The following is a 27,980-nucleotide window of genomic DNA, read 5'->3' as shown; positions in this document are numbered from 1 at the left end:
TCTTTGAAGCTCAGTGGTAAAACGATAGGAGAATACACTTAACAGGTCTAAAACTGTCTTGGCAACGTTGTTACTTTTTAAAACCGCGTTCCTTCCCCTCTTATTTCTCACACCAAGACGCTGTCTTCTGACCACTCTCGGGGAAGCATCAGTTGCAAAGTAAAGACGTAAAATTACACCAAGTGAGCTGAAATTTAAAGCCTTGCCCTTATGGAGTGACGTTCAGCAGTCACCGTGCCCCCTGGACACGCAGCAGCTGCAGGGTTTCGTTACTGCCGCTTACAAAAACCTTCAACTCCTTTTGGTGTGCCCTGCCTTGAACCAGAGGCACCTCTTTATCTCTAAGAGCCCTTTAGCATAGCATGACATCTGAGAGACTTCAGCAGGATATAAGTTTTCTCTGGCACTGAGGTATGATTTAATATCCTCAATTGTTCTGGAAATTTGAGCTGCATGATTCAGGAGACTTGCATGAATATGGTTACTCCAGCGCTTAATAAGATTTACGTGCTTAAATTCGATGGATGCTGTAATCACATTTCTAACACGCCGGTTCAGAACGGGAGGGGGAGAAAACCCAAGTGAACAGGGCTTTAGCTCTGCCGGTGGTGGAGGCAGGCTTTTTGCACAGGAAGCTTCCAACACGAGCTCTCGCAAATGCCAAAACGAGGAGGGAAAAAAAAAAAAAAAAAAAAAAAAATCCCGCCAACCAACCCAACAAAAAATACCGCGACGAACCCAAACAGAGGAAACGTCTTTCCGCAGCTCTTAATTGCAGCCTCCTGTTTACGCTGCCCACGCTGGAAGCTGTCACCCTTTCCCCACATCCTCTGCGGGCTCCGGGAGCGGCGGGGGGAGAGCGGGCGGCGCTCCGGGGCGTCCCGGGGCTTTTCCCCCGAGCCAGAGCCCAACGCGCCGGGAGCGGCCCCGCCGTGGCCGGGGGGCACCGGGAGGGGGCCGAGGCCGCCGCCGGCGTGCGGTGCGGTGCGGACAGGGCGCCGGGGCAGGACCGCCGGCTGCCACTCACGGCGCCGCCTCCGCCTCCTCGGGCGGGGGCCGGGCTCGAACCCGCGGCCGGCGCGCAGGGCGGGTGCCGAGCCGCCCCCGCCGCGCCCAGATGTGGCGGGAACCGCCCGCGCTCGCATCGCCCCGGCCGCGCCCGCGGGCCCGCGGGGCCAGCCCCGGCACGGGCAGCGCACGGAGCCGGTAAGCGCCGCGCGGGGACGGGGCCGCGGGTCCTCCTCCCGCAGAGCGGGACTTGGTCTTCCTCCCTCCCCTGCCCAGACGTGATTGGGGCCTCCCGGCCCCCAGATTTCCTCCGCTCCCCAGATGATGCGGCAAGAAGAGGGCCGGTCATACCTGGGGTTGTGCACGGCCTCGGGGTGTTAGGGGTCCATCCTGAAAATGAGAGCATCAGACATCTGGCAGAGGTTAATCCAGATGGGGGCTGGCAGGAGGTGATGGGTGAAAGACTTGGGGCACTGCGTGGGCCAGCAGTGGGACAGGCAGTATGAGTGACAGTTCCATCAAGAAATGAGATCTGATGGCAGCAAATGGGCTACTGGTTAGAATTCTGTGTGTTTATTTTTTCTTGTAAGATGCTGTGGGGTCATGGCAACTTCCCTGTAGATAGATGAGTCATGTAGTGCATGCGTGTCAACTAAGGCACAAAAGGAAGGATAAGTATTCAGATTGGTGTGAAGATGAAAGAATTGTCTTGCTATTGAGGAGTGGTGGCTAGCTGTGCTAGGTAGTAATCATAGCACACACCTGGATGCTAGTGCTTTGCTGAACTGTGGGATGCCAGGGTATAAGGAAGTCAGCTGCTCCTGTTTCTTGGCTAGGGGTCAGGTCCTGAAAAGAGTTGGATTCTGCTGGGCTCATAAGTTCTTGTGATTCCCAGTGTGAGAGCTAGTGGGTCAAGAGTTCAGGCCATGTGCAGCACCTTCTGCCTCCTTCTAGGCTTTCTCAGGGGAACAGCCAGGATGCACAGCAAGCACTGCAGCGTGAACACAGACCTAGGAAGAGATGCAACTCCAGAAAGGGAGATTGGTTTGACACTATACAAAGTTGAAGGTAAACTAAGTACTAGTATTCAGGCCAGCAGAGTATCTTGGGTTTGGTAGTTTGCCTTCAGGTTAAGTACACACAGTGCCAAAGAATTTCCTGTCTCTCACCTACCTGATACTCCTTTTTGTTATCTCGTTGTTTCTGACTTTGTTTTTCAGAAAAACTGTGATTCAAGAAAACCACCATGAAAGGTGAGGAAGTTCGGCAGAGGAGAAAAGAGGGCAGGTCTAGGAATGGAGAGCGATCCAGGCACAAAGGAAAGAGCAAGGGTAAACACAGAGAGAGCCGACTTGGCAGCCAGGAGGCAGAGGATGTCTCTCTGCATGCACAGCAGAAGCTGTTGGCTGAGGAGAAAGCAGCCATGGCAAAGTCACAGGAAGAGTCAGCAATCTCAATTTGTCTGCAAGTGCTTCTGCCATACCTCCTAGCTGGGCTTGGCATGGTCTTGGCAGGCATGGTTTTGGATTATGTTCAGGTAAGGGAAAGATACTCATCTGACATATTTAATATGGGATAAGTGGGGGACTTTTCTTCACAGGCAGAGGATTTGCTCTGGGAATGGCACAGTAAGGGAGGATTTGCAGCAGTTTTCTATGCCAGCTTGTCCCTTAAAGTCAGCTATTATGTACTGTGCAGCTCTCAAGAGACATGTGGTGATTTTCTGGCGCCTTTCCTCCTCTGGATAAAAAAGAGAACACAGTACTGAAGAGTACATGAAGGATGATTAGGAATGTGCAGTCCTGTGCAGAGATCTCCCCTTGGTCCTGGGAAGGGGTGGCACAGTGCTGTCCTGCAGCAGAGACCTCAGTGACATCACTCACGGATGTAGCTCCGGACAGTCCTGCACCCGCTGCTTCCTTGCACAGGGTGTCAGCCAGCCCAGCACTGCTAACACTTCATACAACAGCTCAGCCCTGCCTGTGCACCACATCCTTTTCTAAGGCCTCACAGCAGATGACTTGAATTCTTTAAGTCCCATTTCTGAGTCTGTGGTGGTCAGGATGAGACCCTTCCTTCTATGGTGCAGCAATACAGACCTTTAAGGCAATGATCAGCACCTAATATTAGACAGTTTAAAGCTGCAGTTAATTTCCAGATTATAAATTGCCATGCCTTTGCACTCTGGGTTACTCTAACAGCGTGCCTTTTTGTTAACCTTGTTATTTGACTAACTAGCTGTGAGGTCAAACTACCCTGAGCTATCTGATACAGTGACACTGAAACTACCCTGCTGACATTGACAACTTTCAAAAATGTGGAGCTGTGTTCCTTTGTCATTAACCCAGGGCTGATCTCCCTGAGCTAGAAGAGCTATAAAGGCTTAGGAGTGACCCAGTATCCTTAACTGACCTTAGCATGTATTTTATACACAGCAGAATGTCTAGTCAGATCACAGAACACCAGGCAAATCCAGAACCCAGTGTCAAACTACTTTTTGTCTCCTTAGACATTATTCCCAAGAGTCTTGAACACTGAGCAGCCACTTCCATTTTTATTTTTCAGACCTTTTTAGAGCTGCCTGTTCCTATGGATCTCTGACATTAAATATATGTTTCTTCCTACTGTGAGTTATTAAAGTGTGAAATGGTTTGCAGATGGGTTTATGATGTTGGAGGAGGATTTTTCCTTCAATGTTTCTTCCCTGGGATTTTTTTCCTCTGAGGAACTGAGCCACTAATATGAACAGAATGTGAGGCAAACCTCATTCTCCTATGAAACTGCAAAAGTCTGTTTTCTGTTTTTGCAAATAAAGAGCTCACTAAAAGCATTATATTAATGCTTAAAGTATGCAACCCATGCAACATCTCAAGGAAACGTGGCTTTTGGCAATTAGCACAGTGGCTGTTTGTGCATGACCATGGACTGCCTGAGCACATCTCATCAAGGACTTGCTGCTGCCCTTCCTTCCTGAGCCAGTCCTGGCCTTTGCCTGGCTGCTGCTGTTGTTTTTGTGGGACAGCAGTGGATCCCTGAGCCTCCCTGGGCCCCAGGTACTTTCCATTGCCTGCTTTCCATCTCTCCACAGAAGTTCTCTTCTTTGCCTTTTCCTAAAGTGGGGAGGAGAAGAGCAAGGTTAGAAACAAAAATACACTGCTTGATGTAACACAGAGCTCACAGAGTCAGGAATGGCAATGCTAGAGCAACTGGGACATGCAGCCCCTGAAGAGCATCGTTCTCCTGTGAGCCCAAGGTGTTGGAATAGTGCTGCCTGTTGCTAACACTGCCACGTTGTGAGAGCATTCACAGGCACTTCTGTCTCTTCTTTGCAGGGATGACAAGGTAAGTATGAAGCTGTGCTCTCAGACACTTGCCATCTTTCTGTTCTGTTTTTTGTACTGTGCCAGTGGCTGGAGGATCTAGATCAGGGTCAGGACTCACCAAGGAGGCTGTTTCTGCTTTGACTCCTCCAGGACTGTGCTGTTTGTTGACTTGTTGGCAACATGAGGATAGGGCATATCTGTGTGCACAGAAGGGCAGCAGTGCACCTCCCCAGATTTTGCCATCTTGAGTGGTACAGCCATGAGCTGTTGGGTTTGGTTTTATTTTAGTTTTTTCAGTAGCTAGTTACAATCTTTTTCCCACTGTTGAGCAACGCTCTCTTCTCAAACCTGATGTATCTTTTCTGGACAAATAAGGTATATTTCTTTGCCAGGAAAATGTGATGCATCTCTCTGCCAACAAATATAGTGTGGCTCTTTATCAGAGGCTCCTTAAATGCATAATAAAATGACCCAGTGTACACACATGGGTCACCTGAACCAATTACCTCTCTGCATACTGATTTATCGGTTGAGGGCTTTTTATGGTGCTTGCTTAGAAGGAGAGAGATGGAGCGTGATCAGCTCATAAACCCTGTCAGGCTGACGCTTTGGAACAGGATGTGTTGCTGCTGTGTTTTTTAATGTCATTTGAGTCATTTAGGCTCATTGATAGTTCCTTTACATTAATGTTTCTGCCTGTCATCAATCCAGTTGGCTGATACAACAGCATATGTAGGCACATTATTAGAACTTGAAAACCTATGTTTTTGTCCAGAAATTTTGTCCAGAAATTGTGTTTTATTTCCTTGAAGCCTCTGTGAATGACTAACCAGTACTGGACCTTCATACTGTCATTTCTCTCTTCCCAGCTGGTATAAAGAAGTTGGATCATGTGTGGTTATTAAAAGATTTTTATTAATCTGACTCTTCCAGATATTGTGGGACTTATTTTCCAGTTAGATTAGCTGAAATGTACTCTTCTGTTAGCCTTCAGCTAACTGGACGATTGCTAGGTGGTGGAGACACAGTAGACACCAAGGCAGCTGGGAGTGGAGAAGGTTTTAGGGGCTGTACCAAAATAACAGCCTAGAAAGCAGCAAGGACAGAGCCTCCATAGCTTGCGTTTGTTTTCCTCTCTGCCCTGCTTCCAGGGCGATCTGCTCTGTCACCTCAGTTTGTGTGAATTCAGACCAAATAAACACTGTTTAAATGACCGAGAGCATGTCATGTTCTGTCCAACTCCCCCGCAATGCTGGGGACCCTGTCACAAGGACAGAGTCCACAAGCTGTTAGCCTTTTTCTCTGCAGAGAATGTGAGGGAAGGGTTTGATCCATCCTAAATGGTGGTTTTTCAAGCTTTTTGACCCTCTGATTTGATTAGTTTGCCCAAATTAATTATTAGAAAGGAGCCCAAGCATAATACCATGACTCTTTTCCCTACACACATGAAATTGAGCTGAAGCCTTTACAGAGCAGGATACAAATATTTTAGCCATACGTAGCCACGGTGCAGCTCTGATTTTTGACCTTGTATAAGCTGCTTAAGCATGAAGCCTCTGGGGTAAGACCCCCTCTCTCAAAGACAATACCTTCCCGGGAGCATGCAGGAGCAGCGTGTTTCACTTCAGAACAGGAAGGGTGACCAGCTCACAGTGTGCCCTTTCTCTCCCTTGCCTGTCGTGCAGAGAGATTATGGAGCTACCTTAAATAAGCTCCAGCTAGGACTCTTATCTTGGCCTTTGCAAACTAGCAGAAAGTTGAAGTGATGACAGCAGATAAGGGTGTTCGCTTTTGAAGCTTATTGGCTGGTTCTCTGAACTTTTTTTCCCTCTGAGAGCCAGTCATTCAGAGGTGCAGCTGGCATAGCCCGATTGCTGTGTCCTGCAGAGACCATGGAGCGGACATGAGGGGCCAGGGTCTAGCAGGGCAGATCTTGTGTCACCAGCTGGCTCAGCTGTGTCACCTGCCCGGGGATGAGACCTGCGTAATACTGTCAGCTGAGTGAAACGTGGGCTCCTGCTTTCCTTCCTTGACCTTTCTTCACCTTGGAGAAGTGCAGAATGGATCGTGGTTGGTAACTCCCTACCTCCTCCTCAGCCTCGGGACAGTGAGGAAAGTTCAGTAGTGCTTGTGGTGGGAGTGAGGGAGCTGGGCTGGTTTGAGCAGGCTTACACATTAAACCGTCGTATCAAACGCGCGCCGCGCTCTGACAAGAAGTGTAACCCGAGGAGAAAGGACACCAGTGTGTTTGAGCACGCTGAGGGATTCTTGTATGACCTGTCACTCTTTCAGTGCTGTAGCCTGAGCAGGTCCTACTGGTTTTTACTGAAGTGGTGGGAGCTGAATGGGGTGTGGGCTAGTTTCTATTCGTCCACAGGCATCTCTACAATCTTCTCTTCTCTTTTTTAATTCCCCCCTGGATATAAATCAGAGAAATTGTGTCCATCAAGTTTGCTGCCACCTGGGCTCAACCCAGCTGAACCAATTTTGGAGGATACCCTTGCTGCAATCATCTGGACGTGCTCCTAGGAGGAGAAGAAACTAAAGGAATTTGGCATTGTTGCTGTAGTTTGAGGAAAAACATTCCTTCTGACTTTGGAGAGAGCTACAAGGAGGATCTGTGTGATGTCTTGATCTCCCTCCATTTTCCTGCTGAGCATGGGGTAGCAGTGTGTGACCATGGTGGTCACCCAGTTACAGCTGGAACTGTGCTTCCACGGCAAGAAGCTGAGAGGTTTCACCTGCAAGTTGACCAGGTCAGCCAGTGGATTTCTCCCAGAGACTTCATTCTCCATTGCCTCCCAGATTTTTGTGCCGTTCCTTCTGGCTGGCTTGGGAATGGTAGCTGCTGGCCTCTTGATGGATGTTGTTCAAGTAGGTACCTGTGATTAGGCAACTTGTAGTGAGAGGGTGGGCTAAGGCTCTGACCTTGAGTATTTGTGCTTGCTTGTTTTTAATGACTGTGGTCCTAGCAGCCAGTCAACAGTATGGCTGTAGGTTTTTTCTGTGCTGGAGGGACACTATCCATCTCCTTTAGATCAGTAGCTGGGTTCCATGTGGTGGGGATACTGGTTTTCAGATGGCTGCCTAACACTGCACTGGGTGTGTTAGACTGGGTGCTCCCTTTTCTCTATTGAGCTAAACAAGTAAAGACTCCTGTGAAGCAACTGGATCAGGCTGCAGCATATTCTCCTGATGCATGATATCATTTCTTTCCTTCAAAAAATGCTGATAAGGAGATCTAGGTCAGGGTTGTTATTAACTACCTGTTTTATTAAGAGGCAAGTTCTTTGCAAACTAATGTAATCTTTGGTCTAGAAAGCATTTAGATATGTGGTGAGAGGCATGCCGCCATTAAATGATTAGCATTGCCTACAAACTGAGTGCTTCTTGGGCAGTTTCTGAGGTGGGTATAAATTTAGAATATTTTCCACTGACTGCCAGGAAGTGCTGCTGCATTTACACCATTGTGTCCACAACCAGGATCTATCCCATCCGTCTTTCCTTTGTACCAGTGGCACAAATAGAAATGCAAAATTTGATCTAGTTTGGGCATCTCATGCCAGTGGATTTACAAACTAAAAGGCTGGCAGAGTTTCCCGAGGATATATCCTGCACTCTGAGCTCACTGGAGTACATTGGATTCTCTGGCATTAATACCACAGGAGGAGCTAAATATGGATACTTGAATGTTTGGAAAGACAATACCTTGCTTGTTTTTTTCTTGCGCTGGAAGAAACAAAGAAGGCAGGGAAGTCGAACTAAAGGGAACACAAGGCATATCAAAGAAGGGTTAACTGGAGTGGCACAGGCTGTTGCTGTGCTGTGTTTGTCATCTCCACCTTCTGCTGTGCTTAGGCACAGACCTGTCTTGCAGCATTACAGAAGTTCTCAAACTACCCAGGATGTTATATTAATAGTTAGCATTTGCCCTCAAAGAAGGAGAAAGACATAGCACATACCCACTCTGTACCTTGGAGTGAATAGGTCTTTGTCTAGAAGAAATTAATTCACTTGCTAAGAACTGAGCTGTGTTCAAAAATGTAACTGTATCCAAACTGGGGGGAAACACAAGCCTGTATGCCTACATTGCACCTGTCCTTTAAATAACAACATGCAATCTAGTTTGTATGTTTGCTCACTTGACTCCTAGAAATGGGGTCAGGTGTAAACCACAACCACAGGAAGTATATATTTTGGTGAACTATGTTGAAATAGAAACCATCAGTCCATGGGTTCAGCTCCCTGAGGAGGGAGTCCAGTTCTTAGCTATGCATTGGGAGTCCCAACTGGCACAGGAGAGATGTTAGTGAGGTGAGCTGCCAAGGTATCAACAACCCCATAGCTGGAAACAAAGCCAGTAGCTGGGAAAATGCAGAGATCTTAGCCTTTAAAGCTTTGGGATATTCTTTTGTGTCTTTGAGCTGTTTATTTTCAACTTCCTGCAAGTGTGAGAGCTAGAAATTCACAGTCCTGTCCAACTAAAACCTGACACTAAGTTTGTTTGCTTGAGGCCAGGTACCATAAGACTCATATTGCCAGTCATGAGGGCTCACATACTGAAATTACAGGTTTTTCAACTCCAGGAGAGGGATTTGCCCATTTTCTAGTGGTTCTTCTTGCTAAGGAATGTCTTGCCCTATTTGTAGTGACTGCAAAACATTCTTAGGAAACTCTGTGTCTGCTTTAGACAGGGAGATATATGGGCAAGCTTAAGGATGGTATCTAGAGCATAGATAGTACTGAGTTTAATCCTGCTGCCCTTCTTTTATTACATACAAAATATCTTGAAATAACTTGGTTCTCTGTTGTGAATCCAGCTGATGTTGTCTTTTGCAGGGCTCATATTGCTGTAAAGAGAAAAAAAATGTAAATTGCTCATTTGTATCCTATCAAACTTCTTAGGATTTTAGCAGTTTCTGATCTGCTCTGGGATGAAACCTAGTACATATTACTGTTTAAAAGAAAAAAAATCAACGGAAGAGATTTATCTAGCCCAGTTGACTCTAAGGCTCAGACCTGAGTCTCCCATGCTGTAGGAAAAGGATGCCCAAAGAAGTAGATGTTTGCCATTTTCTCTTCCTTTGTGTTTAGGTGATGCAGTCTCTCTGCAGGGCTGATAGCATGGCACAGGTTTTCTTCCTTCTGGACATTTTTGCCTCTGCTCTGGTGATCCTTGGCCTCCTAGGCCATCTGGTTTTTGGGCTGGCTGGTGTTTCTGGAGACCTTGCAGGGCCCTGCCAGTGTTTGGCCCACTTTTTTACAGTAAGGTGAAGAATCATATTGAGGCTGGATGATCAGATTTCAAACCAGAGAATTCAGGAGGAAAGCTTCCCTTTCATCTTCCCTTTCCACACCACTGGAGTGGGACACAGTCCAAATAAAAGTCACAGATATAAGATATCTCTGTCCTTTGTTGACAAAAGCCCATGAGATGATTAGCTTTGAAAAGTATTTTGAATTGGCTTGCATTTTGTACTCTAGGATATTTTGATCTTTCTGTTGACTTGTTCAGAGCAATGGAAAACCTCTGAGGCTTCTGAGCTGCTGCCATAGGAGATGGATGTCTTGGGGAGGTAACAAGATGTGGTTGTGTCTGTGAGGACAGTGTGAGGAGCTGCACTGAGGCTGGGAGTGCTGGCTCAGTGCATCCATGGTAGCCTCTCTTCCTCTGAGGGACCCCACAAGCAGATCCAGCTGCTGTGGGTAGAACAAGGGGTTAACCAGGCTTCTTCAGAGCTGAATTTTATGGCTGAAACTCCCTTACTAGAATGTGAAGTGGAAAAGAGTCTCCTTCTGGCTCTGTGTCCCTCTGTGTGGGTTTGCAATGCTGCATGAAATGTTTTTATTCTTTCTAGGCCAGTTTTTGTCTCAAAGGGCAGAGACATTTCCTAGGCTTTGTCCAGGTGTCTTCATTCGGTTCCTTGCCTGCATGCCTCCAAACTGTCCCACTCAGCCACTCCTCCAGCTGTCAGTCCTGCAAGTTGATGGCATAGGCATCATCAGTTTATTCTGTATTTCTGCAGTCACTAACACAGTGCAGTCCTGGCTGTTGTTGTATAAATAATTATGAATCTGTCCTTAGGCTCTGGATGAGTCACTAATGAGACTCAAATTGAAGCAATTAAGTCAGCTTTTTCTATTAGTACAGTTGTGTGATTATTAATTGTTCAGAGATTTCAGGTGTAATTATATGTAAGGCAGAGTCCCAAAAAATCATGCCTCATATGCTGAAACTTCTGTTCTGATGGCTTGAGACCTGCAAAATCTATTATGTCACAAGGATTGGAGCTTACCTAGATATACCAAAGTCATATTTCCCAGAGGTGGCATACACAGGAAATACAAACAGTTGAGTTTTCTGTTCCTTTCTTTTGTGTCTTTTTATGTGCAAAATATGCAAGGTCTTAAGTATGAATTTCTGCATGTCTCGATGCTTTAAATGATTGGGGGTTTTTACCTTGTGACTATGAAGTCTGTTTTTTCTCCTCTTTCTTCTGAAGGTGTCAGAGATGTGTTTGGATCTTTATTCTTAATTAAAGAGAGAGGAGAGAGGGGGATGTGAATCTTTAAAAGACATGTCTACCCTTAGCTTTTCTCAGGTATTTAAGTTCCGTGCTAACAAATTGAAACAAAACTGTAGTGTGTCAAATAAGGGGACAATTTTTGTGTTGTTGGTTGTTTATGCAACAGTAATGTACCTTGAACATTTTGAAATATGCCTGTATCCAGGTCACCGCTGGCAGGAAAAGTGCCTTTTTTATATTAATAATAACATTTTTGCCTGTTATCTGCACTTCTGTTGCTTTGCACCACATGCTCAGGACTGGCTCAGCCCCAATTTCATTCATCCTGACTGAGAAGGAAGCTGTGAGGTCTTCCCAGCAGACAGCACCACCACCCTCCCACAGCTTCCTGCAGCTTCCCATGGCACAGCCAGAGAAAAACATCAAGCTGTTATACCCTGTGTAAATTTCCTAACAGGCTGGCAGTTGAATGTGTCACCATTTGTTGAGTCTGTCCTACCACCTGGATATTCAGGTTTATAGAATCCCAGTGGATGTGAGAATAGTGGGTAGGGGTGTGCTGTTAGTTTTGTCCTCTAGTGCCAGAATTCAGGGCCACCATGGGGACTAGCCAGTGACAAGTTGGCAACAATGAACAAATTGTTCCTTCACACCATGTGCAGCTAAACTATGGAAATTTTTGCCACAGGATGGCACCTGGGTTGGAGGGGGGAGTTTGGATGAGGACCTGAAAGAGAAAGCCTTTCAACACTGGTAAGTGTGCAGAAAACCCCCACCAGCTCAGTGCCCTGTGGCAGATAGTCATAGCATGGAAAATACACAGGAGAATTATTGCATTTACTTGTCGTTTTTGTAGATTCTTGTTTTATACACCTGAATTGGATTATTGGCAGAGCTAAGGATGGGTTAGATGGACCTTTGATCTGACTCATTGCAGGCACCCTTTTTCCCTTGTATTCCACTCTTAGATGTTGGGCTCGTTACTTTTCCTTCATGCTCAGTGGCCCCATTCTGTGATTTCATCCTGATTTAAACCTCTCTGGCTACAGTAGGACTTTGCCAACAGCCTTGAATGCACAGAGGAAGAATGAATTCTATTCCAAGGCACTGCATGGTACAAAAATTAGAGAAGACATGTCAGTCAATAAAGTTTCTTACGTTTTCAGACTGACTCGGGTGTTGCAGCTGATTCAACAGCTTTGTACAGTTCAGCTTCAGAGGAGTAACAACAGTCAAGATATTGGCCCAGAAGTTTGGCTTATGAGATATCTTAATTCAAAACCTTTTTCCAGCTGCACCGAGAATGTACTTAGTAACAGGAAGATTAGGAACTGCCTGTGGAGAACAGATGCAAAAATCTCATTCCCTCCCACCACCAGTTTTAGGTGCTTGACTAGAAGTTTGGTAAGAAAAGACAGACAGAACTTCTTGTTGTGAGATCATTTTCCAGATCTTTGTTTTTGTTCTTATGAGTTTGGGTAGCAATAGAGGTTCCTGTATCTAGTGTCAGTGCAAAGGATGGAGAACATGCTCTATTTCATTTGTGGGTTTCCAAAATCTCCTGTCACCCCTAGAAAGAAATATCCTTCCCCATTAGGGTAGTGCTTTGTCATGCATGAGATGATAAAGAATACTATGAGCTGAAAATTCCTTCCTTCACTCCCAAAATGCAAAACATAAAATGCATCAGGGCAGCATCTGCCCCTATGTGCACAGGATGCCTGGAGGTGGTGAGACAAGAACCTGCTGCCCTGGGGTGCGAGTGCAACAGCATTGAACTGGTCAGCATCACAAACTGAGGTCATTGCCTTTGTTTCCTTCCAGCACTGGGATGTGTTTCGGACAATTACAGAAGTGTTTATCCTGGTTCCTGCTTTGGTTGGCCTGAAGGGTAATCTGGAGATGACACTGGCATCCAGGCTCTCCACTGCTGTGAGTGTTAACAAGCTGGTGGGGGGTGTTGGGAAGGGAGTGATTAGCAGGAAACATCAGGAGATTTCTCAATTTATGTAATCACACTGTGTATGAGAGATGCCCTTTTCTGCTAAGTAGAAACTAGTGGGGTGTGAGCATTAAAATAATGTGTTTGCCCTCATTTTGTAACTGGAACAGAGAATTTCCATCTGCACTTTGAAGGTGAATTAATCCCTGGGTGGCCACTTGCTGATATTTGGGGCCCTGTGACACATGAAGGAGACAAAGCCAGGACTCCACAGCTGTCAGCTTTAGTACTGGATTGCTTTTCTGTGGGTATTGATCCTTGAGGGCTTCCCAGCAATCCTACCTCAGGGAGAGCAGACCCAGGTTTCTTGGAACCTGCAGCAGCTTTTGCTACTCTGTATTTGATCTCCTCTATCTGCCTAAACAATACTGTTTACTTTGGCCTTTTTTTGATTATGCCTTGGGAGAAATTGTAGCTTACCAGAGAAATTTAGGGGGGAAAAAAGATGAAAAATGGTTTCATTTGTTCAGGTTTTAGTTTGTGCGGGCTGTGGTGGATATGCCCACTCCACCTTTAAACTGGGTGCCCTGCAATACCTCTGCACCTCCAGTGTGAGCCTCTGATACACCTGGGGACAGTGGGCTGGTGGAAAAGTGTCAAGAAGGAAGTGCAGGGGGAGATGGTGACCTGCATTTTCCTCTCTCTGACAGTCCCTTTCCACCAGGAACCAGGTGAAACTGCCTTCAGCAGCCACCTGTACCACAGAAACAGCTTTTCAGGGTATCTCTCTTGACTCCTAGGCTAACACTGGACAGATGGATGATGCCCAGAAGCAATGGAAAATGGCCACCTGCAATTTAGCCCTTATCCAGGTGAGTCACTTCAGCTGGGAGATAAAAAGTCCCTTTTCTCTTGCTATGCTGCAGACCAGTAGCATCTGTTCCAGCAGTGCTGAATGCAGAGCTGGTGATTTGAGGCAGGTATCCTCAACACAGCCAAGCAGAGCCAGGACTTGACCTCCAATAAAGCTCTGTGTGGCCCCAGAGCTTGTAGTTTAGCTGTAAAACACATCTAGACATTCATTGCCTTTGTGAACAAACTGAACTAATAAAACTCCTTTTGCAGCAGGAGCTATGGCAAAATCCCTGTTTCACAGCAGCCTCTGGATAAAGCCTGTCATTTACAGGCAGTTTTTGGGAATCAGCCTTGGGCAAGAGGGGAGAGATGGGAGAAATTGCCTCTTGTAGCTCCTTCTGCATGTTAAAATCCAGGAACCAGCCTAGAGTTTTCATATGGCAAGACCACAGGGCTGACAACACGTGTCGGTGTGCTTTCCCTTATCTCCCTCCACAGCTCCAACCATCCTAGGAGTGCAGTGCTGATGGGGAGCCCATTTTTGTGTTGACCAGGGCTATTCCTTTGCCAATGGACTCAGTGTTCTTTGCTGAAGTGTTATCGGCCCTTTGCAGGCCCCCAGAGTTTTTCTCCAAACTTTGTCAGGATTTCTGTTTTGATCTCGTGGAGCCTTGCAGGGATGCTGTTTAAATACTCAAATAATCAGCATCTGTGCCAGGCTTTGCCCTCCAAGCTGTGTGGCAGTGTTGCAGTCGTGTGGAGCCAGGGCTGCCTGGGAGCAGATGTGGGCAAGTGCTCACCAGCTGTCCTTTGGTCCCCAGGTCCAGGCCACTGTGGTGGGACTCCTGGCTGCTGTTGCTGCTGTGATCCTGGGAGCCATCTCCAAGGGCTCTGTGGAGCTGAGCCAGGCTGCTGTGCTGTGTGCCAGCAGTGTGACCACGGCCTTCATAGCTGCACTTTCCCTTGGTGAGTGGTTATGGTTCCTCAGATCAAACGTGCAGCACTCAGATGGGGAATGAGCTGTCCCTTCCACCAGGGAGGCCCTGCTGGCATCCCTCTGGTCTGGGAGAGGGAGGAGGGATGGCAGGGAGCCGTGTCTGCTGCTTTCATCCTCTCTGCTTCTCTTCCCCCATGATCTGTTGTTCACTAGGCCCTCAGCATCCACAGGCAGCAATCAAAATATCCTTCACCTGACACATGAAAAATGCCCCATGCTGTGCATGGGTGTACAAACATGCCCCACTCTGTGTCTCTTGGGTGTCACATTAACCATCTACACTGGCCCTTTCCAAGGGGAGGGTGAAATAATGCCACCCAGGGAATGGAGAATATTTTAGCAGACAAATCCAGACCATGCTCGAGATGGACTTGGGTCACCCCATACCTTGAGCAGGGTTGTGGCCAGCCCTGTAGTTTGCCTCCTGTGAGCTGGGAAATCCGGCAGTCTCTCCCTGACTCTGCCTCTTCCAGGGGAACCTGAAGGGCTGGACAGTAGGAGCTGGGCCTGAAGATCTCCAGTTTGTAGGTTTGCCATAGGAGGGCAGCATGACACCCTGAATAGAGGAGCTGGCACAAAGGATACCGCAAGGTTTCTAAATGAAAAGGACAAGTTAGAACAAGTGCATATCCCGAAGCTGGAGTCAAAGGGTGATTGTAGATGCCTTTGATGAAAAACGTGGGATGAGGCAGTTGTTAAAAAACAGCAGCTCAGCTTTCATTACTCTTCCCTACAATCTCCCTGCCTGATGTGGTACAGAGAGGCTTTGCTGCTGTGCTGTCTCAGGTTTGCTGCTGACATTAGTTCTTTCCCTGGACATGGTCACAGGCAGGCTGTGTGTGGGTGTGCACGACGGGAAGCTGCTGTTTTTATGGCCAGGGAGGGAAGCAGCATGAACTATGCTGTGGAGAGGGGAGCGTGGGTGTCTTGGAGGGCTGCTGTGGAAATGTCATGTTATATGAGGATGTGTTTTTGTGTAAGGGATGTTGTATCAGGGAGGATGCACATGTGGCATTTCTTGGGGTAGAACTGATGCTCCTGTGCGTGCTCAGCTTTGGAGGGGCTGTGTAGACAGGCCCAGAGAGATTGTGAGCTGGAGGGAATCACCATTTCTCGGGCTTCCTTTGGTGCAGCCTGTGAGCCACAGAAGGGCTTTGAAGAGATGTCTTCTGTCTTGTCTCAAGGCTGCCTTTGCTACTTAGCAGTGGAGCCTGGCCAGGCAGGGGTTTATTCCAGGTGCTTCTTCCACAGGCCTGTGACAGATCTGATAGCTGAGGGATTCCCACATGTTCATCAGGGTTTGGGGTTTGTGCTCCTAAACTTGGGCAAACAAAACTTCCCTTCTCCCTAGCAATGCTGAAAAGCAGCTCAATATTCCAGGTGCACCTCAGAGGTCATGGGAAGAGATGTGGGCCATCACCATAACCTCTTGACTCTGGAACAGCTCACAGCATCAATATCTACCCAGTGAAAATTAAAACAGCCCCAAAGACTCTGGGACATGGCGGGGTCAGTCTGATGGCTGGGCTGAAAGGCTAATGCAGGCTACTGTAAAGAAGCTCATTGCTCCTTGGTGATTCAAACTTGGAGAAATTTCAGTCTAATATGGAAAATATCTTTGTGCTATGGAATCCAGAGGAGGGGATGGCACCAGGAGGCTGCTGCATGCCTTCTGTGTGCTTATCTATGAGTGTGCTTCGTGCCTGGTCCTGCTTCAAGGCAGCAAAGATTAGGCTGCTCAGGAGGGGAGCTTCTACATTTGGGCTGCCTGCTGGTATCTCCTTTGAACCCTGGAATTTGCTTGTGTGCCTCTGGGCTCTTGATGCAGTTTATAAGGACAGAGTCATGCACTTCAGATTGGTGAAAACAGGAGGACAGACTCCTGGGGGTGTCTAATCTCTGGCTGCATGGTGCTGTTGTGCTTCTTGCTTCTCTTAGACCCCCATGTCCCTCTGGGAACCAGAGCAGCAGTTCTGGGGTAAAACACAGCAGAATGCTTTCTCTAATTCCTGCTCTGTGTCTTCTCTAGGTCTGGTGATGATTGGTGTGATCATTGGAGCCAGGAAAGTTGGGATCAATCCAGACAATGTCGCCACACCCATTGCAGCGAGCCTTGGAGATTTGATAACCCTTTCCCTCCTGGCAGGAATCAGCAGTACACTCTTCAAATACATAGGTACAGTGTTCAGCAGGGAATTGCAGCTCAGCAAGGGAGCTCACAGATCCTGGTGAAATTATTGCAGGCTGCCTCAGCATTTCTGGCATGTTTCAGAATGGAGGCTGTCTTACTACTGGGGTAGAAAAATGACCAAAGAGGCTTTTTCCAGACTCTCTTTTAGTAACAAACTGGAAGGCAGAACCTAATAAACACAACTAGGATTTGTCAAAGAAATGACCAACATGTATTGTGTGGCTTTGGAACAGAAGGCTGACATATGTGACACTGACTCTGTTCCTCAATCTGTCACTAGCCAAGCAAAGCTACTTCCTGTGTATGGGCAATAGCAGGTCCTTCTTCACAGGGCAATTTCAGGGTTTTGGCACTAGTAAAATACTCTTGTATTCTCTCACATGGAGAGTCACAGATGAACAAGATATTCAGTTGAAGGGAAGTAGTCTGCAGTGTTTTGTACCTGCAGGACTCTGAGTAGGAGTTGTGGTCTGGGGTTAGCTGTTCTGCTGGTTGCCAAAGACTTGGGCACCTGATGACCCTCAGAAGCTCAAAACATTGGTGATAGATGTCTGTTGCTTTTAAAGTGTTAGGCTACTTACTGTGAGCCTAAGCTAGAACAGGCTAAACGGGAAAACAAAAAGATCCAGCAAACTTAATACCATTTGAAACCCAAAATGTTGCTTCAGACTGAGCAGAAGCAGTGAGGCAGCTGTTCTCAGTTTGCATAACTCATTCCATGTGCAAGCACAAGTGAGGGAGTGAAGGAGCACACACTGCAGGGAGATGCCTATGAATCCCTTCCATCCAGTCCTCCTTGAGCTTCAGAGGTGCTTTTTTTAATAGGATTTTTCCATGATGCCATGACACCTGCCTCTGTAAAACCAATCTGTCTTTCAGTTGCTATGCCTCAGATAATATCTCCCAGGGAGCACAGGGCAGAACAACATAACAACCTCTATGGCTGTGATCAGAGAGCATTTCTGGGGTTGCCAGCATAGTTTAAAGAGCCTCTTGAGATGGAAAAATAGTCAGCACACAGACACTAAGTCATTGGGAGCATGAAGTGAAGCAGGCAGGAGGATGGCACTGCTGATGGTGCTTGAACAAATCCATTTCCCTGCCCAGTGCGTAATAAGGTACAGGTCACACTCTAAAAACTTCTGTGTCCTACCAAAATGTATATGTATCCTTCAAAAATACTCATGAGTCTGTAAAGTTTGAAGTACTGTGTGCCACGTGATGCAGTACCTTCTCCTTCTGCAGAATAGCCTCTTTCCAGAGAAAATTCTCTCTTTTTTTTTTTTTTTTTTTAATTGCTTCTGGTCCTTCTCAGTCCTGCATAAAGGAGATACAAACTGTGCCAAAGGATTTGAGTTTGCTTATGGGTTGTCTGTGAGAGAATGTGGCAGAACTGGAATGTGGAGCCTGAAGACGATTCATCCTACCAGGAGTCTTTCTGTGGGCTCTGATAAGGTTTGATCAACTCCAGTGCTCTGTGTCTGGATTATTTAAGAAGGAATTAATTGCTCAAAACAACATGTGGTATGGGTAAGAGACCTAGTACAGCAGCTAAGTCTTGTCACACAACCCACCTGTCCTGGATGACTCCAGGAGGTAAAGTGCACTGACAAAACTCTTAATCCCCAGAAGGAGATGCATTTCAGTGCCCACTGAAGCCACTCATGAAGAGTTGCACCTCTTTGTGTAAGAGCCTTTCATTCACAAAAGATGCCATCACATCAGTGCTGTTGCATCCAGGTAGCCCAAGGCCCTGGCAATGGTGTTTTTAAAAATGCACACTTTGAGCTGCTTCATCTCCCAGATTACCTGCAAAGTTGGCATTACATCCCACTGCCTTTGGCCCCAGTTCAGAGACCAGATGGAGAGCTTTCTTGAAGAAGCATTTTTTTTGTATCAAAAGGGTTGGCATCAGCCCCATTGCTCAAAGGTGTTTCTTATGCTTCTGAGTCATGTTCCTTTCAGTGCTGCACATCTACTTATTTTTTAATTTCTTTGCTTCCAAAGATTGCTCCAAGGCTATGCCTCTGCTGAATGGAAAAAGCACCTAATGGAAACACATGCAAGCTAGCACAAAAGAAACCCCAGATCTTAACTGGCTTATATGTGCCAGAGAACATTTGTTCCTATAGAGCAGACCAGCTGCTCAGCAATTCTGCTAGCTTGCCTCCTAAAGTACTTCTTGCCTCTCGTTTTAGGTGAAGGTATGAGGTGTCTGCCCTAAGTGAGATACAGCTGCCACACAGGAGTTTCCCCCTTGCCTTGCAGTTTGATTTGAACCCTGAAGCCAGAAATTTTGTAACTTTTAATCTTTCTTAGTTGGAGATGGAATTGGAGAGTTGTTCGTCTTCAAATATAACTTGCCTTGAATCCTGCTGGTTTTCAAACAGCATCTTCTAGCAGTGAATTTCAGGGATTAATTATGGATTTCTGTGGTAGAACGAGGTGCTTTTTGGGGAGTATCATGCTTCATGTGATTTTTTTTCTAACATAACTCGGTTGGAGCAAGAGTCCTGCTGCCTTTCTTCCTATCTTTGTGCAATACAAATTTGGCAACCAGTGAAGCTACGGGTATTTAATTCCAGATTTCTTTTCCTTGCCAGATGTGAAGTACCTTTCTCCTCTGATCTGTGCTGTCTTCATTGTCATGATCCCTCTCTGGGTTGCTATTGCCAAGCAAAGTCCTTCCCTGGCTGAAGTCCTGAAATCTGGGTGGCAGCCTGTTATTGTTGCCATGAGCATCAGCAGGTAAAGGAGGCAGTGCTCCCAGCCCAGCCCTGTATGCACACTGCAGAGAGACCCTGGGCTCACATAAAGGCCATCAGAGGTGACACCTGGGAGGGACAGCAGAAGGGTATTTGTCCAGAGCTTCTCAGCCATTGGTGACTCTCCAACAGGCTGTGACACAGCAGATAAGAAGCCCCCAAAGGACTGGAAAAGGCAAATCGTTCCAAGTCTCACTTGCACATCCAGGCACCACATGGGTGAAAGCCAGGAAACTGAAAGCACAGATGATGATCATCATGACTTGTCAGGCTTCAACCTCATTCTTATCCAGCTGAGAATATAGGATATAAGAAAAAATACTGGTAAATGTAGAGCCAGGTAGTTTATTCCTCCTGTGCTACATCTTTCACAACCAGCTGAGATCTGGAAGAGAATTTTAAAAAACTGCTAGAGCCAGTATAGAAGTCTAACAAAACTTTGTGGGAGGGTGATAAAGCTTTCCTAACTATTACCAGTTTTTCTTGGGGGTGGGCTAGGAAGTCCTCCTGAACTCATTATGCCATTAACAAAATCTATAATGCTTTTTGTTGATGAAAACTGAGCTGTAAAAGGAGTCCATGGTGAACAGTCCAGCCCTGGCAATGAGGAAGAAACAGTGACCCATGTCAGTGTGCTATTTTCACAGTGTAGGAATTGCCCTGGGAAAAGACTAATCCGCTCTAATTTCCTGTTCTTTTCTTAACAGCATTGGTGGGCTCATCCTGGACAAAACTGTAACTGACCCAAACTTTGAAGGCATGGCAGTTTTCACACCTGTGATTAATGGTAGGTTGGGCCTGGGGTTCTGTGCATGCTTTTTTTTATATCTTCCCTTCCTCCCAAGGGTTCTGGTATCCACTGTTGCCCTTACACTGACATCAGTGTTCAAGTCCCTGCTCCCATCATGAGTGGAAGTGAAGCTACTGGTCCTCATCACATTCCTGCTTGTATTTTAAAGTGTCTCTGGAGCAAAATAGCAGCAAGGACAAAGCTGTGTCAAAAGGTTAACAGCATCTCTGAGAGCTATGTTGACACTTTTCATAACATCAAACCTACTGGGATGTCACAATAAATCCATTTTCCCTTGTTTCCTTCCCTCCACTCAGTAATTTGTGCTGTGCAATCATCCCCTATACAGATTGTTGATAAATATTAATATAATAAGATTATTTATGTGTATGTATCTAAAAGATTATATGTATGGATTGGATATAATTGGATTTTTATATATATATCTCAACATATTTTGTGTATATTTGTATTCATATTTATATTCACAGTGCTTTTATACACACACCTATCAGTACAAACTGCTGGGGATCCTGGTAATCACTGAAGATCCACTAGCTTATTTTTCTGCTATTACAACGTTGTTGTAGCACAGACTCATTCCAAGGTAAACTCAGGTTCCTAGGGCCTCATGTCACCCTAAAAACATGGTGTCCTGTTGCAGTGCCAGAGGGTGTCACCTAGCTGCCACCTACCTGGATCTACATAAAGTCAACAGCCCTTTAGCTGAGCAGCCCCAGAAATGGCTCTGTGGGGACAAGTGACCCGTTTGGCAGAGCTGGAGGCAGAGTTGTGCAGTGCTCTGTGTCTTTGCACAGGCAGCTCTTCACTTTGCATGTGCATGGCTCAGACAGATCCCATCTTGAGCTACAGTGAGGTAGCCTGGGTATTTTCATTTTGATTCCCATCTGGAAAATCTCGCATTTAATGATGATTTTTTTCTCCAAGGAAGGGAAAACATGAGAAGCCTGTAGCATTTGGCTCACCATTATCTTTTTTTTGTGGCATTTCCACCCTGAAAATACTTAGAGTGCTGGAAGTTGGTTCCACAGATCATTATCCCTCTATTTTCTACTGGAAAATGTAGCTGCTTTTTCATGTTTGCTACAATTAATCAGTCTGGAAGGAATTAATTTACTTTAATTAGCTAAATATTTGGGTTCTATTTCATTCTCATGATTCCTTCTCATTTAACAAGTGTGTTAGGTACCTTCAGACAGATATATAATCACTCTCTGTGATGTTTTGTTGTCTTTTGAACAATAATGGTTCTCTGAGTGAGTAAATCCAAGAAGTGGCCATGAGCAGCATCTGTGCTGCCATCCCCAGGTGTTGCTCACAGGCTGTGTCAAACTGGTGCAATTACATCACGTTCAGAGGCCACATGGCATTTACATCCAGTGCTGGGGAGAAAGGAAAATGTTTCCAGTCAGCAGTCAGAAGAATACAATTACTGGAGCCTTCCTGATTTTTAGGAGCTGTTCCTGCAAAGTGAATAGTTCAGCACCACTAGGGATGCAGGGATCAGGTTTTCTCTTTTTCTCACTGCTGCTCTCAGTGAATGCAGATGACTCACCTTAGGCTAGGTTTTGGACTGATGTATCCTGCTGTGGTGAAGGTGGTTTACAGGTTTTCTGTGTTTTGTCCTCATAGGTGTTGGAGGGAATCTGGTTGCCATCCAAGCTAGCCGAATTTCTACATTCCTGCACTTCTGGAGCATGCCTGGAGTTTTGCCATACAAGATGAGGCAGAATTGGCCCAACCCATGCACCACATTCTTCTCATCAGGTAGACCCTGAGCCCTTGGTGTCCATGTCTCAAGGCCTGTCATACAGATAGCTCCTTTCCCAAGCCTGCTTGGTGAAGGACTAGGTGGTTTTAAAGGCAGAACCTTCCCCTTCCACAGAGAATAGTCAGATCAGAGAGGAAGCATCTTTGCAGTGAGCAGCGTGAAAAAAAAGGCTTATGGCATATTTGCTCACTGGCATGCAAAGAAAGTGGCCTTCAGGGAGCACTAAAGAAAGTAATTGAAAAAGAATCTTAGATTTGATCTAACAGAAAGTCATTTTAATGGCCAGCCTAGAGCCCTCACCTGTGGACAGAGCAGTGAATAGACCATAATCTTGCTGAAAATCAGCAATTCCTCCATCTTCAGCACTGGAAATACTTAAGCATCAGCAAAACTCTATTTTGGGTCTGTTGTCTTTATAGAGTTCCTCATGATTTTTCCTGTTAGGCTGAGAGTTAGTGCTAGATCAAACTATAAACTGGGAAAATCTGTTACAGTGAGGCAGAGCAGAAGTTGTGGGAGGCAGAGAGCAGCTGAGAGGAGTGTCTGCAAGAATCAAAGTGGATCAGCACAGAGCACAAAGCCTTTGGCATGTAGCTTCAGTGCTAGACAAAGCTGCTGGGCTGATCCTGCAGATGCTTCCTATGTCTGTGTGATCTAGAGAAGGCATTAGCAATGTGTTTGGTGGGAGGGGGCAGCCCCAGGTTTATACATTAAAATATGCACTGTGTCCTGTCCTCCCTTCACCCTCTCCAGCTGCTGTTACCCCTGTTTCTGTCTCTGTGCTCTGCAGGGGTGAATTCCAAGTCAGCCCGGGTCCTGTTCCTCCTGGTTATCCCAGGGCACCTCGTGTTCCTCTACACCATCCACCTGCTGCAGGGGGGGCACACATCCCTGTCCTTCACCTTTGTGATGTTCTATCTGGCTGCTGCTTTGCTGCAGGTAAATCCCAGACTCTCATCCAAAAGGAATCTATCAGATAACATAAACACAGCATTCTCCAGGTTAAAAAGAAGCCACAGTAAAACATTCAGCAGCAGCCTCTGTTTCCTGTCATTTCAGGTGTGCTTCTACCAAGAATCATGTACATTCTGTAGGTCCAGTAATACTCCACCCAAATTGCCAGGCTCTAGTTTCCCTCATGAGCACAACTGGGCTTTAGGGTGATGAGGGATCAGGTGTGAGAAGAGGAAGAAGTTCTCAGCATCCACTGAGAACTGAGAACACAAGCTGCATTAAGTGTGCAGAGAAATACTTGGCAAGGAAGGTCTTGTTTTAAAGTGTTCGTTCCTTGAGTCTCTAAGCTCCAAGTATTTCCAGGATGCCATTAGTCACCCCAGCAAGGGGCAAGTGAGGAGCAGTGAACTCCAGCCAGCAGGTTTCCCCACCCATTTTAGAAACCACTGTTACATATTATGGTGAAGACCTAGGGAATCTCTCTGGGCAAGGCCATTTGGGTAAAAAAACAGAGAGAAAGTCCAGGCCCTGAGCAGTTCATCTTCAAAAGTAAAAGTTTCTGGTAGGCAATGGGCAGATCATCTGATTTGTCCTGCTTGTTTCCTTTTGCTGTTTTTCTGGCCCTGTAAACTTTATTTTTCTCACTCAGAAATGCATACGGCTGTTGCCTGAACTCACACAGGCTGTAACTCCACTTGCCCTTTTAAATCAGTGATTCATTAATTTGCATGATGAGGTGTCTGACTCTCACTTTGCCTTACAAGCAGCTTTGTGTCTCAGGGTGAATTCCTTGTGTGTGTAAACAATCAGTTTTTCTCGACCTTTGCACAACCCTAAGCCCAGCAGCACAGCCACAGTTGTAAAGGAAAATATTTATTCTTCTCTTTATGCATCGAGGTAACTCCTTGACCAAAGCCAAGCATGAAGATAGGAAGAATAAATGACAGCATAAAGAGCAGCATCCCAGCAACACCACTGACCCTGAAAGATTCCCATGGAGGCCAGTGGAGGAGAATACACTCAGCCTGGCCCTTTTTTCCCCTCTGTTATACTTTATAAAGAAAGACAGAAAGAAAGAGGGTTGGGGTAAAAGTTTGGGTCAGCTGGAGGAAGCCTGAGATCAGAGGCCCAGAAAACATGACCTCAGAGGAGCGATTGAATGGACTGAGGTTAACTAGTCAAAAGTAGAGAAGCTTGAGAAAAATCTGGTTAACAGCCTTTAAACTACTAAATCTCTTTAGGGAGGGACAGAATAACATTTGCTATGTGGTCACTAGGGGAGGAAACATGAAATCATGGCAGATTTATGTTAGGCCTTGGGAAAACAAAAATAGGGAAAAAAGCCATGGGGCTGATTGCTTAGAGTGTGGCATCTTCATCTCTGAGGGTTGTTTAGCACAAGTTAAACAAATTTTCCATCAGGAAAGATGTGGATGTATTTGATCCTGAATTGAGGAAGACGAATGATCTATGTAAAATGCTCGAATTGCCAGCCAGCTTTAGTTTCTGAGATTCTGTTATTGAATTTACTTCCTTCCTTTCTCCCAGCCCAGCTTGCAGTTTTCACCTTTAGAAATGCTGCCTCAGGCTTTAGTTACTGATGTGCTGTGGTCTCCCATGGAGGGACCACAGATGTGGGGTGCAAATTCTCTCTCCCTTCTTAATTCAATTAACTAGACAATCTTTAATCTTTAACCAAAGTATTTTTTTTCTCCATCTGTTAATCTGAATTGGGAATGAAATAAGAATTAAGAGAAATTACAACAAAGATTTTTAAACTGTTGAGATGAAAAAAAAAAGATTTTTTTTTTTAACATGTCAGTTCTGCTTGGGATAGCTTTGATGTAAAAACTGCCTCAAACTCCAGTTGTCCACTGAGACTTTTAGGAAAAACAATGTAGACATGATCTGAATTTCTAATGAAAAAAAGGATGAAGAGAAAAAAGTCTGGCTACAAACTTGTCCTTTGGAGTTGCCTGCATATTCACAGGAACCCTTCCTCTGGTGGAGTGAGTGGGAGTGCTCACTCAGGGCACAGGAATAGGAACTGTACCTTTGGGAGATGCTTTTGGTGTGACCAGGCTCTGTTTTGGGCAGGCAGTGCTGGTGAGCAGTTCAAGCAGGGTCTCCACGCCTGTCGCTGGCAGCAGAGGGCTGTGGCACTGTGGGTTATGTGATGCCAAAGGGTAGGACCCAGCTACATCCATCCCGTCCCATCCCATCCCATCCCATCCCATCTCATCTCGTCCCATCCCATCCCATCTCATCTCGTCCCATCCCATCCCATCCCACGAGGAACTTTGACTCTCTGGGGAAGGTGTGAAAGCTCAGTGACCCCTGTTAGCTCTGGTACCCTGACCATGGCTTTGAGCTGAGGGTTTGTGTGTTACCTTCCCACTGCCTCACAGCAGGGCCTGTCTTGCCTCTCTCAGGTGGGGATCCTGCTCTACGTGGCCGACCTGATTGTGCGTCTGATGTGGAGGAAGGCTCTGGACCCGGATAATTTCTCCATCCCCTACCTCACTGCCCTGGGTGATCTCCTGGGCACTGGATTCCTGGCCATCTGTTTCCGCCTCGTTTGGCTCATCCACGGCTCAGATATGAACCTGGGGAACTGAGAGTCCATGTGCTGCTCTCATCCCTTGCGCCACATGGTGCTTTCCCTGGGACACTGGGGTGCCTGGCCATCAGTGTTGGGTCACCCTGCTGGGCTGGGCCTCCCCTGCCACCCTGACACCCCACCTGCCCTCCCCATCGTGCCTTAGAGCCAGGCTCGCCCACCCCAGGAATCAGCACCCACAAACTTGTGCCCTTGCAAGTGAGCAAGATGGTTTAAGAAGCACCTGCTGCTCACACCTGGACCTGGCAAACAAGGCAGGAAGGAGCATTTGGGCGTGGTGTCTATCCCCAGCACTGACACAACCCTGAGGCTGCTCCAAAGCCTGTCCAGGTCACTGCGTTTGATCCTGCATGGGGATGTTGCAGCCCCTCCATCAGACTCTGACTTTCCATCAAGGGAAATTCTTTATTCATCCCACTTTTCTCCTGCTGAATCCCTGGAGTAGCAGAGCAAGCAGGTCTTTAAACTTGTCTCCTCTCCATAGCTCTGAGGCTCAGGATCTGAGGCAGCGAGTTGCTGGCTCATGCCCAGTAGAAGGTTATCTAGGGATACTACCTACCTGCCCTGACAGCGTCGCTGGTGTCTGACCAAAAAGCTGGTTAGATTGCATTTTAGGGGCAGGAAGGTTTGTTTTTACGGTTTATGAAATGTCCAGTAGTTAAAATGTTTATAGAAACACACACATAAATAAAGTTGGTAAATAAAAAAAGTAATACTGTGGATGTGTGGTTTGCTTTTTTCTTGACATGACTCTGCCTGTTTCTAGTTCTAACTTGTCAGGTAGAACTTCTTGCTTTTTTCCATTCAGGGTCGGACAACACAATTTTAATAGAGCTTCAGGAAAATCAGCGTTTCCTGTCCAAAACAGTATTTTGCCACCCACATGTTTCAGATTAGAATTAAAACCTCCCCCACAGTCACCATCCACTCATTATCAACTGCTCTGGAATGAGTCCAGAAGCTGCCTCTGTTGGTCTGGGTGACAGTCAGGCACAAGGCTGTGGCCAGTAACTCCTCAGGTCCTTGTCCAGGGTGGCAATCTGGTGCTACCAGGGACATGTTCTGGGAGGCTTTTGGGGCTGAAAGCAGCCAATTCTCACTAAAATTTAAGAAGCACTAGATTCCTCCAGATAGTAAGATGCTGCAGAGTCAGGAGCTGAGAATATGGATCAAACCTTTGAAAAATGTCACTAGGCCTCACCTTTATTAATTATCCGCCTTCTTGTTGGAAAAGGGAAAAGGGGAGGTCAAGTCCCTCAGTCTGCTTGCAGACAGATGCCTTATTCAAGGACCTGCCAGCTCTAAAACACTTGAATCTCAGCTGTGTTGAGTGCCTGCTGGCCTTGCATGTTTTGTTGCTCCTAGTTCTCCTGTGGTGTCCCAGAGCCACTGCAGAGCTAAGGCTCCTGCATGGGCTGGACAGAGCTGAAGGTCCCTAACAGCAACAGCTCAACAGCTCTGGGCTGCCAGGCATGGGGAAAAGCACCCCCTGAAAAAAAAAAAAAAAAAAAAAAAAAAAAAAAAAAAAAAAAAAAGAGCTGTTGCCTTCCCTTTCTCCAAGCTTCATCTTCCTTTTGTTGTCATGGAGGAGGAATTGCCCGATGGTGCTGAACAGGAAAGGCTGTGCAGGGCAGCTCCTCGGCAGGGAGGTCACAGCAGGCAAGGCACGCCCTGCCCTGCCCTGCCCTGCCTCGGGTGTCACTGTTTCATCCCTGCTGTGCTGCTGGCTCAGTTCGCCCAGGGCACCCATGGGTGACAACTGCAGCAGCAGCTGAGAGACCTGTGGGGAGCACAAAGCGTCTGCCAGTGCCAGTGTACATATATATTTTAATAACTTGAGCTTAGTGCTTTACTTTGTAAAGCTTTAATAGCTCAAATTTGGCACTGGCTTGAGCAGTCCTGGCAAATAACTCCTCCTGCCTCAACACAATGTTTCCTCCTCCTTGCTGCATTGTCCCCACCTCAGAGGCCCTTTCTGGAGCTTGGTGCTTTTGCTGATCTTGTGAATCAGGTAAGGCTGGTGCTAAATCCAAACTGATGGGGACAGCCTAGCCCTCTACAGGATCCTGAACCTGTGAAACTCCTGCTTTTCTCTTAATAACACAGATTTGTTCCTATTTTCTCCAATTCTGCAAAAGACCTAGACTGGAGCCAGTGGCTGGTGCAAGGGAGCCCAGTCACACTCCTCCAGCATCAAATCCCAGTTCCCAATGCAC

At 46.5% G+C, this 27,980-nt stretch overlaps 1 protein-coding gene across 4 annotated transcripts; it reads left to right on the top strand.

The window, feature by feature from the left end:
* Positions 1 to 306: 306 nt before the first annotated feature.
* SLC41A3 (solute carrier family 41 member 3) lies at positions 307 to 26,484 on the top strand. 4 transcript variants are annotated; one of them, XM_083869728.1, is made up of 11 exons: positions 307 to 411; positions 2,229 to 2,545; positions 12,683 to 12,790; positions 13,601 to 13,672; positions 14,477 to 14,621; positions 16,682 to 16,828; positions 19,447 to 19,591; positions 20,316 to 20,395; positions 22,052 to 22,186; positions 22,981 to 23,129; positions 25,577 to 26,484. In XM_083869728.1, the coding sequence occupies exons 2-11, from the start codon at positions 2,255 to 2,257 to the stop codon at positions 25,760 to 25,762; spliced, it is 1,458 nt and encodes a 485-aa protein (XP_083725854.1). In that variant the 5' UTR covers positions 307 to 411; positions 2,229 to 2,254; the 3' UTR covers positions 25,763 to 26,484. The 4 variants fall into 4 exon arrangements, with proteins under 4 accessions (XP_083725854.1, XP_083725855.1, XP_083725857.1 ...); XM_083869729.1 differs by lacking the exon at positions 307 to 411 and adding an exon at positions 1,062 to 1,206; XM_083869731.1 differs by lacking the exons at positions 307 to 411; positions 2,229 to 2,545 and adding exons at positions 6,142 to 6,401; positions 6,763 to 7,205.
* Positions 26,485 to 27,980: the final 1,496 nt, after the last annotated feature.

Source organism: Zosterops lateralis, assembly GCF_965231275.1.
Source record: "Zosterops lateralis genome assembly, chromosome: 11".
Classification (NCBI taxonomy): Eukaryota; Metazoa; Chordata; class Aves; order Passeriformes; family Zosteropidae; genus Zosterops; species Zosterops lateralis.
This window is presented reverse-complemented; position numbering and strand designations above follow the sequence as displayed.

Bases quoted from the DNA above. Each gene is read 5' to 3' on its own strand.
- SLC41A3 (XM_083869728.1), top strand. From the start codon at position 2,255: ATGAAAGGTGAGGAAGTTCGGCAGAGGAGAAAAGAGGGCAGGTCTAGG. The intron at 22,187-22,980 runs GTAGACCCTGAG...TGTGCTCTGCAG, and splicing joins CACCACATTCTTCTCATCAG to GGGTGAATTCCAAGTCAGCC. The intron at 23,130-25,576 runs GTAAATCCCAGA...TGCCTCTCTCAG, and splicing joins TGGCTGCTGCTTTGCTGCAG to GTGGGGATCCTGCTCTACGT.